The sequence below is a fragment of the Ziziphus jujuba genome, chromosome 3 (genome assembly GCF_031755915.1).
Source record: "Ziziphus jujuba cultivar Dongzao chromosome 3, ASM3175591v1".
In the NCBI taxonomy this organism is placed as follows: Eukaryota; Viridiplantae; Streptophyta; class Magnoliopsida; order Rosales; family Rhamnaceae; genus Ziziphus; species Ziziphus jujuba.
Window position 1 is genome coordinate 12,495,242 of NC_083381.1, and position 14,481 is coordinate 12,509,722.

Below are 14,481 nucleotides of genomic sequence, written 5' to 3' on the forward strand. Positions count from 1 at the left end.
AAAAAATTACAAGGTAGAAAAATTCGAGAAAAATATAAATAGATAGTATAATTTTTAATAACTTTTAGTTTTTAACTAGTTGTATTTAAAATTATAATTGTAATTAAATATAAATCATAATCAAAAAAGATATTATAATAGTAAATATTTATAAATACATAGTTTTGATTCTATTAAAATATTATAATTATAGAAAAGTTATAGATGAAATAAAGTAGATAAGTGAAAACTATTTAAAAAAAGAAAAAAAATTGAAAAAGCTAATGGGAGCGAGAGAAATTAAGGAGCACAATTAATCTTTTATGAGTAAAATAATAAATAAGTTAAACAAAAATTGAAAGGTAAAAAAAGTTGATCCATGTAGGTCTGCTATTGATTTTTTTGGTTAGAATTATAATAATATTGTATAAACTAAAATAATGGAAGAAGTTAACTTTAACTTCAAATTACAATTTTAAGAGAAATCTATCAAGGTAACAATATAGAAAAGTAATCATATAATAAAAAATTATATGTACAAAAAATCCTCATTTATTGATAATATATCCTATTTTATAACAAAAAAAATATTGAAGTAAATAATTAGAATATTTCCAGTAGCTAAAAAGTAAAATCTAAAATTCCATTTAAAAAATATAGATATAAAATTAAAAACTAAAATTTTATAAGTGAAATAGGTTTAACGTACATATATATATATATATATATTTGGTCTCACTATGGATGGAATCAAACTCATTTCATATGGTGAGAAACTAATGTTAAATATTATTTCAAAAAGGTAAATTTTGTGTCAAAGTGGACAGATTGATAATGTAGACTTGTTCTATAACAAAATATTCACTTCAATACAAAATTGACCATTCCAAAACAATATTTGATATTTAATTCTCATTTTATAAAATTAATATAGTCTATGGCAAAATTGTATATATTTGTGTGTGTATATGTGTTTAATAATATATTTTTTTGCAATATATATTTATAACAGTTAGTATATTTTTATGAAAATAGATTTATATTAAAATTCCATTTATCCACCACCATTATTTATTGACATTTAAAAATATATAGTTTACTAAATCTCTACAGGGTTTTTTGTTTTTAAAAAAATGGTGCCTCATCTTAAATAAATTTCTAGGTCGATCGCTGATAGAAAAAGCCTCTAACATTTTATCATGCTATTATTGTTATTATTATAAAAGTTATACATTATGTATATGTTTTAGTATATATATAATATATTTATTAGTTCTCAATTCATAGTTATGGTGATGAAATATCATTAAAATCTTTTCTATCAACTTTTAAATTATTTTAGGGATTAAATTTTAAATGTATTAAAAATTTAAATAAATCCATATATGGTTTACTTTATTAGTATATTAATTAACTTATATAGTTTAATATTACAATTTTAAAGCTTTTGGATTAACTCAAAAGTCATATTATAAAGTTTTTGAAACATCGTTAGGAAAATGTCAAATTTTTGAAATTGAGTTTTAAAAAAAGTAATTTTTTTGGTACAATATGTATTATAAATTAAAGATAAATTTATATATTTAAAAATCCAATTAAAAAAATGACTGTATTTATATTTTTATAATAATTAGTATATGTATATACATATTTATACACATATATGTCCAAATAATTTTTTGTAAAGAGGGAAATTTGTTTTAGAAAAACAGACAATTATATTTTTTCTGTGCATATTTGACATTCACAAAATAAATTCTTATAGTTAATTATTTTGTCAGTAAATAATAATACACTTATTGATTAATTACATTGTTCATATTAATTAACTATTTGTATTATCTTAGGAATTAAATTAAAACCCATATTAAATTTGTTATAATTTTAATTTTCCTTCATTTTCGGTAAATGAAAATTTTAATTTTGCATTGATGGGAAATTTGCCGCCATCATTTTTGACCCCTTTCCCTTCTGATTAAACCTAGCCCTCCAAATTTCTCTCTGTGCAAAAAGCAGCAGCAAAGATCCAAAGGAATACCGCCGGACCAGCATTGCCTGATCTTGGCAGGAAAGCAATTGGAAGATGGAAGATGGTGGACCCTAGCCGATTACAACTTCCGGACGGAACCCACCCTCAGTCTGGCTCTCTGGCCTACACGCCCTAGAAGATCAAGCATGAGAAGAAGAAGAAGAAGAAGAAAAAGTGGGTTGGCAGGTGGTCACTTGGTGCTATTATGTATGAAATGCTTGTGGGTTACCCACCTTTCTACTCTGATGATCCAATGTCGACCTGTAGGAACGTAAACTTGGAAAATATTCAAAATAATTCTAACTGTATCGGATGTAATTTTTTTTTTTTTTTTTTAAAGTTTTAGTAGCTAAATTCTGCGATACATTTCTAATATTGGCAGCCTTTTGAGGTCGAATCTTTTTGAAATTTCAATATGTCTCTCTGCATATTTCTCCCGTAGATTCTGATGCACATGATTTTTCAAAACCCTGCTTTCATGTGGGTATCTGTACGACTATAATAGCCAACTTCACTATGATTATACAGAGCTAAATTTACCTGTAAATTTCTGCGCATGTTCTTTTAAATAACAATCCTTACATGCTACTTCCAGATCACATATACCCTTCAGCTTGATAAATATTCCTAAACTGAAACTAACATGACTTTTTGGAAGTCTGAATATTTGGTCATGTCCCTTAATTTGAAGCTTTATTCACAACGCAGATTTGACATTTGATATGGATCTCCACTTTCACTTACACATGACACATGTGTCTTTGTCCATTGTAGATAGTGAATTGGAGAACTCACTTGAAGTTTCCTGAAAAAGCAAACCTATCTTCAGAGGCAAAATATCTTATTACAAGACTCTTATGTAATGTCAACCAGAGGCTGGGATCAAAAGGCGCAGATGAAATAAAGGTGTTGTATGGTGTGTTCTATTCTAAATTCTTAGGTTTAATTTATAAACTAATTGTGTATGATGGAATTACCTCGCTGCTGATTACGTTATCAGGAACATGGTTGGTTTGAAGGTATTGAGTGGGACAAGCTCTATCTGATGGAAGCTGCATTTATACCTGAGGTCAATGACGAATTGGATACTCAAAATTTTGAAAAGTTTGAAGAGGTATGGATGTCCTTCATTTCTTGTTAGCTCTGTTAAACTATCAGTGTTGAGGGAATTCATTTTTGCTTATATTTGGGCTTACAGTCTGACAGTCAAACTCACACTTCGTCTAAAAGCGGTCCTTGGAGAAAGGTAAGCTTATGAGTGTTATTTCTTTAGCTGATGGCCATTGGTTCATATTAGCATTGCCATTGTTGAATGAAAACTATGAGATGAGTTGTTTCATTGGTTAAGTTTCTTTCCTTTAAGATGAGCATACTTATATTTACAAAGACATCATAGTGGGAGGAACTACTCTTTGATTAAGGGTCTGGCTCCATTGTGGTTGCTGTTTATTTGTATGCTAGCATGTGCTTTACTTATAATATTATTTTGCGCTCTTGACATTCTGGTTAGAACTACCAAGGTATTTATTGGATTTTTTTATATATATATTTTTAAATGGATGGCTGGAAACAATGCAATTGGTGGGTAAGGGTTGTTTTTGCTTTTTGAATTTAGCTTATAGTTCATTTTCTTTTATTTTTGGGGAAAATGGTAGAGGAAGTAGGAAGGTACTTGGCAACCTAGTGTTTAATTCAATATATATATATATATATATGTTGAAGATTTATTGCAATTACCACAGATCTGAGATCTAACAGTACTAATGCATCACTATTCCTTCCCATTTCAGTATGATCTGCATTTTGTGCATCTTGCTTTATAGTGTGTATATCAGCAAAGGTACTTGGGTTTAATTTTGTTTCTGAAATTCAAGCTTTGAAATTTAGTCACATTAATGGAAAAATTTTTTTTTTCTCGGTTTTATTTAACCTATGCCATCAGATGGGTTCTGATTTAATTTTTTGTTTATTATAAGTATGCATACTAAGATCAATTTGGCTGCTCTGATTTGGTAATTTTGATTTATATGGAAATTACTTCAAAAAAAAAAACATTACTTTTAACCAAATTACTTGTTGATTAATTCTTTTTATTTTGCAAGCTTTTTTTATTTTTTTTTTTTGTTTTGGCTTCCCACAGCTGTGCCTAGTGTACTGTATTTCCAGGACCAAGTCTTAACATTTTTTTTTTTTCTGTCTGTAGGCATCCCAAGAGATTGCATCAGCAAATGCCGAACTCAGAGCTGCCAGTTCAAATGCAAAGGTAGCATTTAGTCATCAGCTAGAAAAGTTTTTGGGCGCTATTTATACGGTGATCAATTCTGTATATCATCTGATATGATGCTTGCTTTTCTATAGACTGAACACTTCCAACAGCAGCCAGAAGCTTAGAAACCATCATATGCTTCTCAACTGCTCATGCTAAATTGAAACTGAGAGGAGAGGTAAAAATCTCTTCGCTTTGATACATATATAAATTATGATTATATAAGATCATGGTTGTGCCTTTTCCACCTGCTTAGCATTTCATTTGTAATCATGATGGCACATATTTTCTGCTGGATGTTTAATTTTCCTGTATAGGTTTCAAAATCTGATGTTAGGCTGCTATGAAAGTTCTAAACTTTGCAATATATCATGAACCTACTGAGATGGAATAGCACAAGCAAGAGAGAGAGAGAGAGAGAGAGAGCAATTGCAAAACAGAAAGTCATCCAAGTGAAAATCGTAGATATGAAAGTGGTACAGCTGGTCAAGAAGAGTAAGCAATATATATTATTAGGTACTGCCTATACGTATTGCTGGACATTGCTATGGTGGTAACTATGTTTATGTTGCCCATCATACTTTTAATCATTGTGTGTCACTGTTTCTTTATCTTGCAAAGTCTTTCCTACAATTTTCTTAAGCAAACTAGCACCCCAACATAGTGACTTTTATTCTCCTAATTCTTTCAAGATTGAATAGAGAACTTGTCTTCATACGAACTGATTAATTGTTTGTAAGGACTTGTCTGATGAAGTGATGCACATGCTTCAGCTGCCATTACTATGCTTGTGGTTGTAGTCGTTGATTAATATTTCAGAGAGATTTATTTCATATTTGTTCTAAGTTTAATTACAAATTGGATGTGCAGTTTCATTTTTGAATATTGATAGCATCAGCTTTGGTACAAAATCTGAATTAGATTATTATATTATTTTTCTATGAAGTAAAATCTGATTTCATTTTAGTTGTTAAGAGGTGAAACTTAAGTTATTAATTTATATTGTCCTGAATTGAAACATACTTGAATTAATATACTCAATGAACATATTGTTTTATCAAGAAATGAGTTTTCAAGGCTTCTCTCTCTCTCTCTCTCTCTCTATATATATATATATATATATACACATATCATGTATGCTAATCACATATTTATATGCTTTATTTATTTATTTATTTTTATGTAGTCATGTCATACTGGTTTACTATCTATTATCATCACTTTTGGTTCTCTTTATACTTACAAATGTTGTAGGGAAAAATTCTCATAGGGATGAATTATATTTCAATCATTTATTGTATAGATGCTATCATTTGCTTTTAATTATCTGATTTAGGAATTATAGTTGCTATTATTATTTGTAGCCAATAAACATATTAGGTTGGTTTTCATTTGACTTTGGTTGTTATTTAAACTTCTTTGGATTTCAAGAATTCAAGGACCAAGGTCAAGTTTAATCAATCGAGTTAGAGGATGAATCTTCGTAAAGCCAAAAAAAAAGAGACTAGTAAATGGTACATGTAGTGCACTGTTAAATATACATACAAATATGATCATGCAAAATCTCATTAAATTGGTAAACTATACAAATTTACATTACATGCTTAAAAATTAATACTACACACCACATCAAGGATTTGAAAGATCAGATACAATTTGTTTTATTGAAACATAAGTAGCTGCCACTCCAATAAGAAACCCACTTACAAGAATCTCCATTATTGCCACAAATTCAAACCCAAAACCCCAAGCAATGTTATTAATCTTCAAGTGGCACAAACATGGTAATAAAAATGCTATAGAAATACTTGAAAATGCACCTATTAATGTCATTAGATATCCAAAAAACGGAATAGCTAATGCCACAACTATGGTGCTGGTCACAAGTAGTGTTCTAATCAGTATGCTAATTGATCGATTGTTAGAGGGAATGAACTTGTCCTCGATAGCAATAGCAGTGTTCTAACTAAAAATTAATACTACACACAACTAGGATTTGAAAGATGAGATACAATTTGTTTTATTGAAACATAAGTACCTGCCATTCCAATAAGAAACCCATTTACAAGAATCTCTATTATTGCCACAAATTCAAACCCAAAACCCCAAGCAATGTTATTAATCTTCAGGTGGCACAAACATGGTAATAAAAATGCTACAGCAATACTTGAAAATGCACCGATTAATGTCATTAGATATCTAAAAAATGGAATAGTTAATGCCACAACTACGGTGCTGGTCACAAGTAGTGCTCTAATTAGTATGCTAATTGATCGATTGTTAGAGGGAATGAACTTGTCCTTAATAGTAGTGTTCTAATTAGTATGCTAATTGGAAAAACCAAGCCAACAACCATTAAATCTATTTATTGGTGAAGATCAATACACATGCCATATAAAATTTTGATCATGGGACTTGAACAACAGGTATTGGTTTAAGAAAGCATTATGGAATTTTTATGATTGATCAATATACTGAAGATTATCTTTCTAACTTTTTGGATGTAATGAGTTTAAGTACACAAGTTAGTTTTCAATATAGAAATTCTCAGATTCTAACTATGTATCCAATTGGTCAAATGAGATTATATAATCCTCACAATGATTACAATATTGGTGTCTTTAATCATTCCATATATTAAAATGAATGCTATATTTCTCATTGAGTAAATCCACATTACCTTCCACTTGGACAGTTGATTGGAATCGATAAAGAGAGATATACTTGGCATATTCACAATTACATAGAAAATTTTTCTAATATGATGAGTTGGAATGTCTATTGTTATATTCGCGAAATATCTGGATATGATAATCCATTTGAAGCACAAAAGAGTTTTTTTTGGTATTGATGATGTATTATGAATTATATTTGAGAATTTCATGTATCTGAATATTATTTGTCAAATTTTCTATATTTTGGTGCTAACAAACATTATATTTTCTTTACATACAATTAGTTTTAATGTTTATGGACTATGTTATTCTTATATTCTAAGTATTGTATTTTTTGCATTATTTTACTATATTAATTATTTCATTTGTAAAAATTTATATTTAAATTAAATATTTATAATTTTTATGATTTTTTTGACATTTCTGTAAAATCATACTTTCGATATTTTTGTCAATATCGATATTTTCATCACTGAATCTACCACATAACTACAAGCTCATTGACTATAATTAACATTAGTGATGATCAACAGTGGTGACAAATAGAAAAATCCATATGTATGTAGATATATATATATATATTGGTGGTATTTATTTATTTATTTTTTATTGGGCAAAGATTATTTTTTGTAAATTTTCAAAGATTCTATATATAACTAAATGGTATTCCAAGTCTCGTGGATCCAACATGCAAGCTATTTAAAGCAAATAGTTTCCTTTTGTATAGTTCACTACAACTCATAAATTTTAACACCAAATAAATTTTGAATTGAACCAAGAAGCATCCAAATGGATGATAATATTACATTAAAACATTTTGCAATTATGGGATCCATGAATAATATATTTGAATTGAAGATACATGACCAACTTGTCATCTAGATCCATGTATAATGATGTCTCTTTCCCATATATAAAAGACTTCTGCTAATAGGAAATCCTGCTCCTCAACTAACTGTATAAAATAGTATAATGTGCTTTTAAAACTCTAGCAAGCAAAATATGCATGCAAGCCAAGAGATATTATTAAAATCTTCTAATCACCAAGCCTTTTCAAGTATATAGTTTGCTTTTGTATCGTGCACCATAATCCATAAATTTTACCACGAAATAAACTTTGAATTGGAGCAAGATGAATCCAATTAAAAATGCATTATCTTAAAATATTATGGAACTATAGGATCTATGGATAGTATATTTGAACTGAAGAAATATAATTAACTTGTCATCTAGATCCATGTATTATGATATCTCTTCCCCATATACAAAAGATTGCTAATAGGAAGTCCTGTTCCTTAACAAACCGTATATAAAATAATATCATGCGCCTGTAGAACTCTTTTTCGACGGAAAGTGTGCCTTTAAAATCATGCCAAGCAAACTATGCATGTAAGCCAAAAAGGTATTTAATAAAATCCTCTAACCACCTAAATCCCATAATTATCCTTAAATTTTACTTTTTTATAGGCTTGTTTTGTTACCAGAATAGAATTGGGATTATTTAATTCCAATCACATATTTAATGTGAACATTTGATTGGATTAAAAAATTTTGCATATTTCATTTTGAAATGGTATAATTAATTTTTATAACGGAATAACTAATTTTTTTTATAAAAGGTTGAGATAATTTTATCCCACTTAGATTTTGACTTTTATGTTTTTTTATTTCTTTTTTAATTACTTGTTTCTCTCTTTTTTTTCAGATTTTTTTTTTAAGTCCTTGTTTCTTTTAGTTTTTTTTCTTTTTTTGAACACTATGAGTTTTTTTTTTTTTTCCCTTCTTTCCCTTTTTCTTTTCTTCCGTTATTTTTCTTAGTAATTTTTTATCCTTTTTTTTTTTTAACATATATTGTCTTCCTTTTCCTTTGCTTCTTTTTTTTTTTCAGTTATTTTTTATATTTTATTCCTTTTTTTTTTAACTCTTTGTTTATTTTTTTATTGCATCAATTCTAGTTTCAATTATTTTTTCTTTTCTTAGCTTTCCATTTTTTCTTTTGTTATATTTTAAATTTGTTTTTTTTTTTTTTGGGGGTTCCTTTCAATTATTTTCATTCTTTATAGATATCTAGATTAATGAATACAATTTTACTAGCTGATATTAATGATTTTATATATAATTTTTTATATTGAACTTATCTAATTTAAATAATTTTATTTCATTGAATCATCAATTTAATAATATATATATATATAATTATTCCTATTTAATTGACATCAAACACTGCACAAAACTAAATTATTTTTATCTCATCCAACTTCAATTTCAATATTAATCCTAATCACAATCCCTATACATTTCAATCGTGAGCACCAAACAAACCTATATAAATTATCCTATGTAAACCATTAATAAAACAAAATTATAAAAGTGATAGATATAACTAACAAGATTTGCATATGTATATTAAAAAATTTAAATGTTTGATATAAGAATTGTTCTTAATGAACATAATTCTATAAGACTTTGAATTCTAATGTTCTTAAAAAAGTCATGTGCTTTGTCTAATAGAAATATTTAGTAAAATGAATCAAATACTTCAGGGATTCTGCATCATCGTCCACTTTCATGTGTTGTAATATCAATACAAATGGTTCTCAATCAAAAGTAAAACAACTACGTCAAATCATTCCAACAAGTTTTGAAAAAAAAAAAAATCATTCTAACATGAAAAGACTTCTCAATAATGAAATCAAATGGTAGGGACTACTAAAGTTCTATATATATAGCACATTCTATTGTTCAACACCAAACAAGAAAAGATACATCCAACATAATTCCTGAGAGAATAGAAGATATATCCATCATAATTTCTGAGAGAATACTAAAGATAAGAAATGGAAAACGTTAATCAAAATCAACCTCAACCCTAACAACCACAAAATGCAAGTGGTGAAGGCACCACCACCATTAGAACATGTTTTAACGTAGTAAATGCATTAGCTGGTATGTCAATATCAAGCATATTGACATTATAATTTTTATAATTAGTATGCTAATTGGAGAAACTATGAGTGCATATTTGGTCATCGGATATATGAGTGGTGAAAACTGCTATCTTCGTGTTAACCTTCCTTAGAAGAAGATTCAAAGTGACTTGGGAATTCAAAAATTCTCCATACATCACGTATCCAGTTACTGCCATTGATCCAGCAAATAAATAATACCTGCAAAGAGAAACAAATTAAAAACCATAAAAAAAGAAAAAAAACTAAATAAATGACATACCATATATATATATATATATATAGAAACCACCTCCCCACACCAGTAGACTTCTTACTTTTGGAAATTTTCTTCTATCTCCCATGGACATGCATACAGTTGGAAAAACTGCATGCCCACAGTAACAAAATACGAACATGCTTGCAGCAATGGGAAATCCTCCAAGATCTAAAAGCAACCCCCTTTCATGAAATCCAACATCATTAATAGAACCTATCCATAGAACACATTCCACCAAAATTATTGAAGCTAGAACCCCTCCAACAGATAGATAAGCCAATATATCTAGATTCCGTAGCCATGTACTCGGCAAAATGATCAAAGCAGTGAGAAGGATAAAATATTCTTTACCTCTGAGATTCAGGCTTCCGATTCTAAAATTGGTATTTCGAAACAACATTTCTAGAGTATCACCTTCTAGAATCAAAAACTCCACTGCCACAGCAAACAATTCTAGATAAATAATTGCAGCTACAAAGTTTCTTTCTCTTGGCCCAAAAGCTGCATGGCCTACGTCTGGATATGTTTTTATAAGGGGGTTGGTGTCTATGCATCACTTAAGTAGCAGTCCTGTATAGCAAGAGATGAGGGCAACTAATAAAAGAAGAATCAAGCACAGCCATCCTCCTTGTGAAAGTGCATAAGGGACAGAAAGTATGCCCACACCTATGAAACAAAATAAAGATAAGGCATCTATTCCAAATCAAATAAAAATTATAATATCAGCATGTTTGATATTGACATACCAAATAATGCATTTACTACATTAAAACATGTTCTGATGGTGATGGTGCCTTCACCATCTGGATTTTGTGGTTGTTGGGGCTGAGGTTGATTTGATTAACGTTTTCCATTTCTTGTATATAGTATTTTCTCAGAAATTATGATGGATATATCTTCTATTCTTTCAGGAATTATGTTAGATATATTTTCTATTATTTGGTCCTGAATAATACAATGTGCTGTATATATAGAACTTTAGTAGCCCCTACCATTTGATTTCATTATTGAGAAGTTTTTTTGTGTTGGAATAATTTTCTTTTTTTTTTTTTTTTTTTTTTTGGGGAAGACTTGTTGGAATGATTTGACGTAGTTGTTTTGCTTTTGCTTGAAGAGCCGTTTGTATTGATTTGACAACACATGAAAGTGGAAGATGATGCAGAATCCTTGATGTATTTGATTCCTTTTACTAAATATTTCTATTAGACAAAGCATATAACTTTTTTAAGAACATTAGAATTCAAAATCTTATAGAATTATGTTGATTAAGAATAATTCCTATATCAAACATTTAGATTTTTTTTTAATATACGTATGCAAATCTTGTTAGTTATATCTTTCATTTTTATAAATTTGTTTTATTAATGGTTTACATTGGATAATTTATATGGGTTTGTTTGGTACTCACAATTGGAGTGTATAGGGATTGTGTTTAGGATTAATATTGAAATTGGGGTTAGATGAGATAAGAATAATTTAGTTTTGTGCAATGTTTGATGTCAATTGGGTAGTAATAATTATATATATATATATATATATTATTAACTTGATGGTTTAATGAAATAAAATGATTTAAATTAGATAAGTTCTATATAAAAAAAAATATAAAATCATTATCTAATTAGTTGAAAAAGTTTATCTAATTAATATATAAAATCATTAATATCAACTAGTAAAATTGTATTTATTAATCTAGATATTTATAAAGAGTGAAAATAATTGGACGGAACAAAAAAAAATAAAAAAAGCAAATTTAAAATATAACAAAAGAAAAAATGAAAGATAAGAAAAAAAAAATTGAAACTAGAATTGATGCGATAAAAAAATAAACAAAGAGTTAAAAAAAAATAAGAAAAAATAAAAGATGACTGAAAAAAAAAAAAAAAGAAGCAGAGGAAAAGGAAGATAATATATGTTAAAAAAAAAAGGAGGATAAAAAATTGCTAAGAAAAATAACAGAAGAAAAAAAAAGGAAAAGAAGCGAAAAAAAAAAAAACTGGAAAAAAAAGAGAGAAACAAATATTAAAAAAAGAAATAAAAAACATAAAAGTCAAAATCTAAGTAGGATAAAATTATCTCACCCTTTTATAAAAGGGATTAGTTATTCCGTTATAAAAATTAATTATACCATTTCAAAATGAAATATGCAAAATTTTTTAATCCAATCAAATGTTCACATTAAATATGTGATTGGAATTAAATAATTCCAATCCTATTTTGGTAACAAAACAGGCATATAAAAAAGTAAAATTTGGGGGTAATTACGGGATTTAGGTGGTCAGAGGATTTTATTAAATATTTTTTGGCTTACATGTACAGTTTGCTGGGCAGAATTTTAAAGGCACGCTTTCCGTCGAAAAAGAGTTTTAAAAGTGCGTGATAGTATTTTATATACGGTTTGTTGGGGAATAGGACTTCCTATTAGTAGTCTTTTGTATATGGGGAAGAGATGTCTTAATACATGGATCTAGATGACAGGTTGGTTATATTTCTTTAGTTCAAATATACTATCCATGGATTCTATAGTTCCAAAATATTTTAACGTAATGCATATTTAATTGGATGCGTCTTACTCCAATTCAGAGTTTATTTCGTAGTAAAATTTATGGGTTGTGGTGCACGATACAAAGCAAATTATATGTTTTAAAGAGCTTGGTGGTTAGAGGATTTTAATAATATTTCTTGGCTTATATGCATATTTTGCTTGCTAGAGTTTTAAAGGCACATTATACTATTTTATTCCTATTAGCAGAAGTTTTTTATATATGGGGAAGAAACGTCATTATATATGGATCTAGATGACAAGTTGGTTATGTATCTTCAATTCAAATATATTATTCATGGATCCTATAATTCCAAAATGTTTTAATGTAATATTATCATTCAATTGGATGTTTCTTGCTTCAATTCAAAGTTTATTTAGTGTTAAAATTTATGAGTTGTGGTGAACTATACAAAAGGAAAGTATTTGCTTTAAATAGCTTGCATGTTGGATCCACGAGACTTGGAATACCATTTAGTTATATATAGAATCTTTGAAAATTTACGAAAAATAATCTTTACCTCATAAAAAAAAAAAATACCATCAATATATATATATATATATATATGTACATATGGATTTTTCTATTTGTCACCATTGTTGATCATCACTTATGTTAATTAACGTCAATGGGCTTGTAGTTATGTGGTAGATATTAATTGCAGACATCTAATTTTATTTTATTTTTTAATACTAAAACTTTAATAAGGAAAAATGAAACAGTTAATAGTAGTCATTTACACTACAACATGACATGCAGGAGGTGCCACTTGTGCTCTCTCTCCAATGGTTACAAATAACAAGTAAAAATTGGAAAAAAAAAAAAAAAAAACACTAGTTGATGACATTGTTTGTTAAATTTAGAAAATAAAAGAGAAGGGTGGTAAGTAACAATTTTTTTAAAAAAATATAGGATCTAAGTGAAATAATGATAAAATTGAAATGGTGTAAACAAATTTTTTTCACTATAATATATGACCCTTAAGGTTTAATGTTTATTCTTCAAAAACAAAATAAATTAATTAACAAAAAAGAAGTTTAATATTTATCCATTTAAATAAATATACTAATCCTTCATGTACTAAATTATTTAAATAAATATACTAGTACTTCATGTACTAAATTATTTAACTATCAGGATAGTATTACTATTGCCCTTTCGAAAAAAATGGAAATTTTTTGTCACTTGTAGTTTACGTTAAAGTACCTATATAATATATAATAGAAGAACCATATAAGCCGTGTGTCAGCATATTCTTTTTCTAAATTCCCTCCAATATATATTTTTATTTTATTTTATTTATTATTATTTATTTATTATCTCATCTTTTATAAATATAACTAAATATATATAAAATTAATTTTTGATACAACTATCAAAATATTGATAAAATTATATATGGTAACAATTTTAAAATAAATAAAATATCTGATTTTATCTTAGTTACCAAATAAGTCAAATACGTAAAATGTATTTCCATATATATAATTTTCTTAATTAAATATATTTTAATTATTTTTTTATATACAAATATGATTATATGAAAATTAACAAAGATATCTTTTTATTTGAATATAAAAATATAATATCAAAAAATATAATAATAATAATAATAATATTATTATTATTATATTATATAATATAATATTATATGTTACTGCATGTCTATATCTGTATATAATATATAAAAGAATAACCGTATGCGCCACGTGTCAGTATATTGTTTTTTCAAATTCCTTCCAAAATCATCTTTTTTATTTTTAT

At 27.3% G+C, this 14,481-nt stretch overlaps 1 protein-coding gene across 4 annotated transcripts; it reads left to right on the forward strand.

Moving 5' to 3' along the window:
- Nucleotides 1-1,895: 1,895 nt before the first annotated feature.
- On the forward strand, nucleotides 1,896-5,063 carry LOC132803285 (uncharacterized). Of its 4 annotated transcripts, XR_009638352.1 has the most exons (7): nucleotides 1,896-2,279; nucleotides 2,783-2,914; nucleotides 3,009-3,122; nucleotides 3,207-3,254; nucleotides 4,212-4,271; nucleotides 4,367-4,452; nucleotides 4,592-5,063. XR_009638352.1 is itself a non-coding variant. In XM_060815912.1 (6 exons), the coding sequence occupies exons 1-6, from the start codon at nucleotides 2,214-2,216 to the stop codon at nucleotides 4,397-4,399; spliced, it is 453 nt and encodes a 150-aa protein (XP_060671895.1). In that variant the 5' UTR covers nucleotides 1,896-2,213; the 3' UTR covers nucleotides 4,400-5,063. The 4 variants fall into 4 exon arrangements, 1 of the variants encoding a protein (XP_060671895.1); XR_009638354.1 differs by adding an exon at nucleotides 3,799-3,848 and having other exon boundaries at nucleotides 2,783-2,924; nucleotides 3,009-3,254; nucleotides 4,367-5,063; XM_060815912.1 differs by having other exon boundaries at nucleotides 4,367-5,063.
- The last annotated feature ends 9,418 nt before the right edge of the window (nucleotides 5,064-14,481 follow it).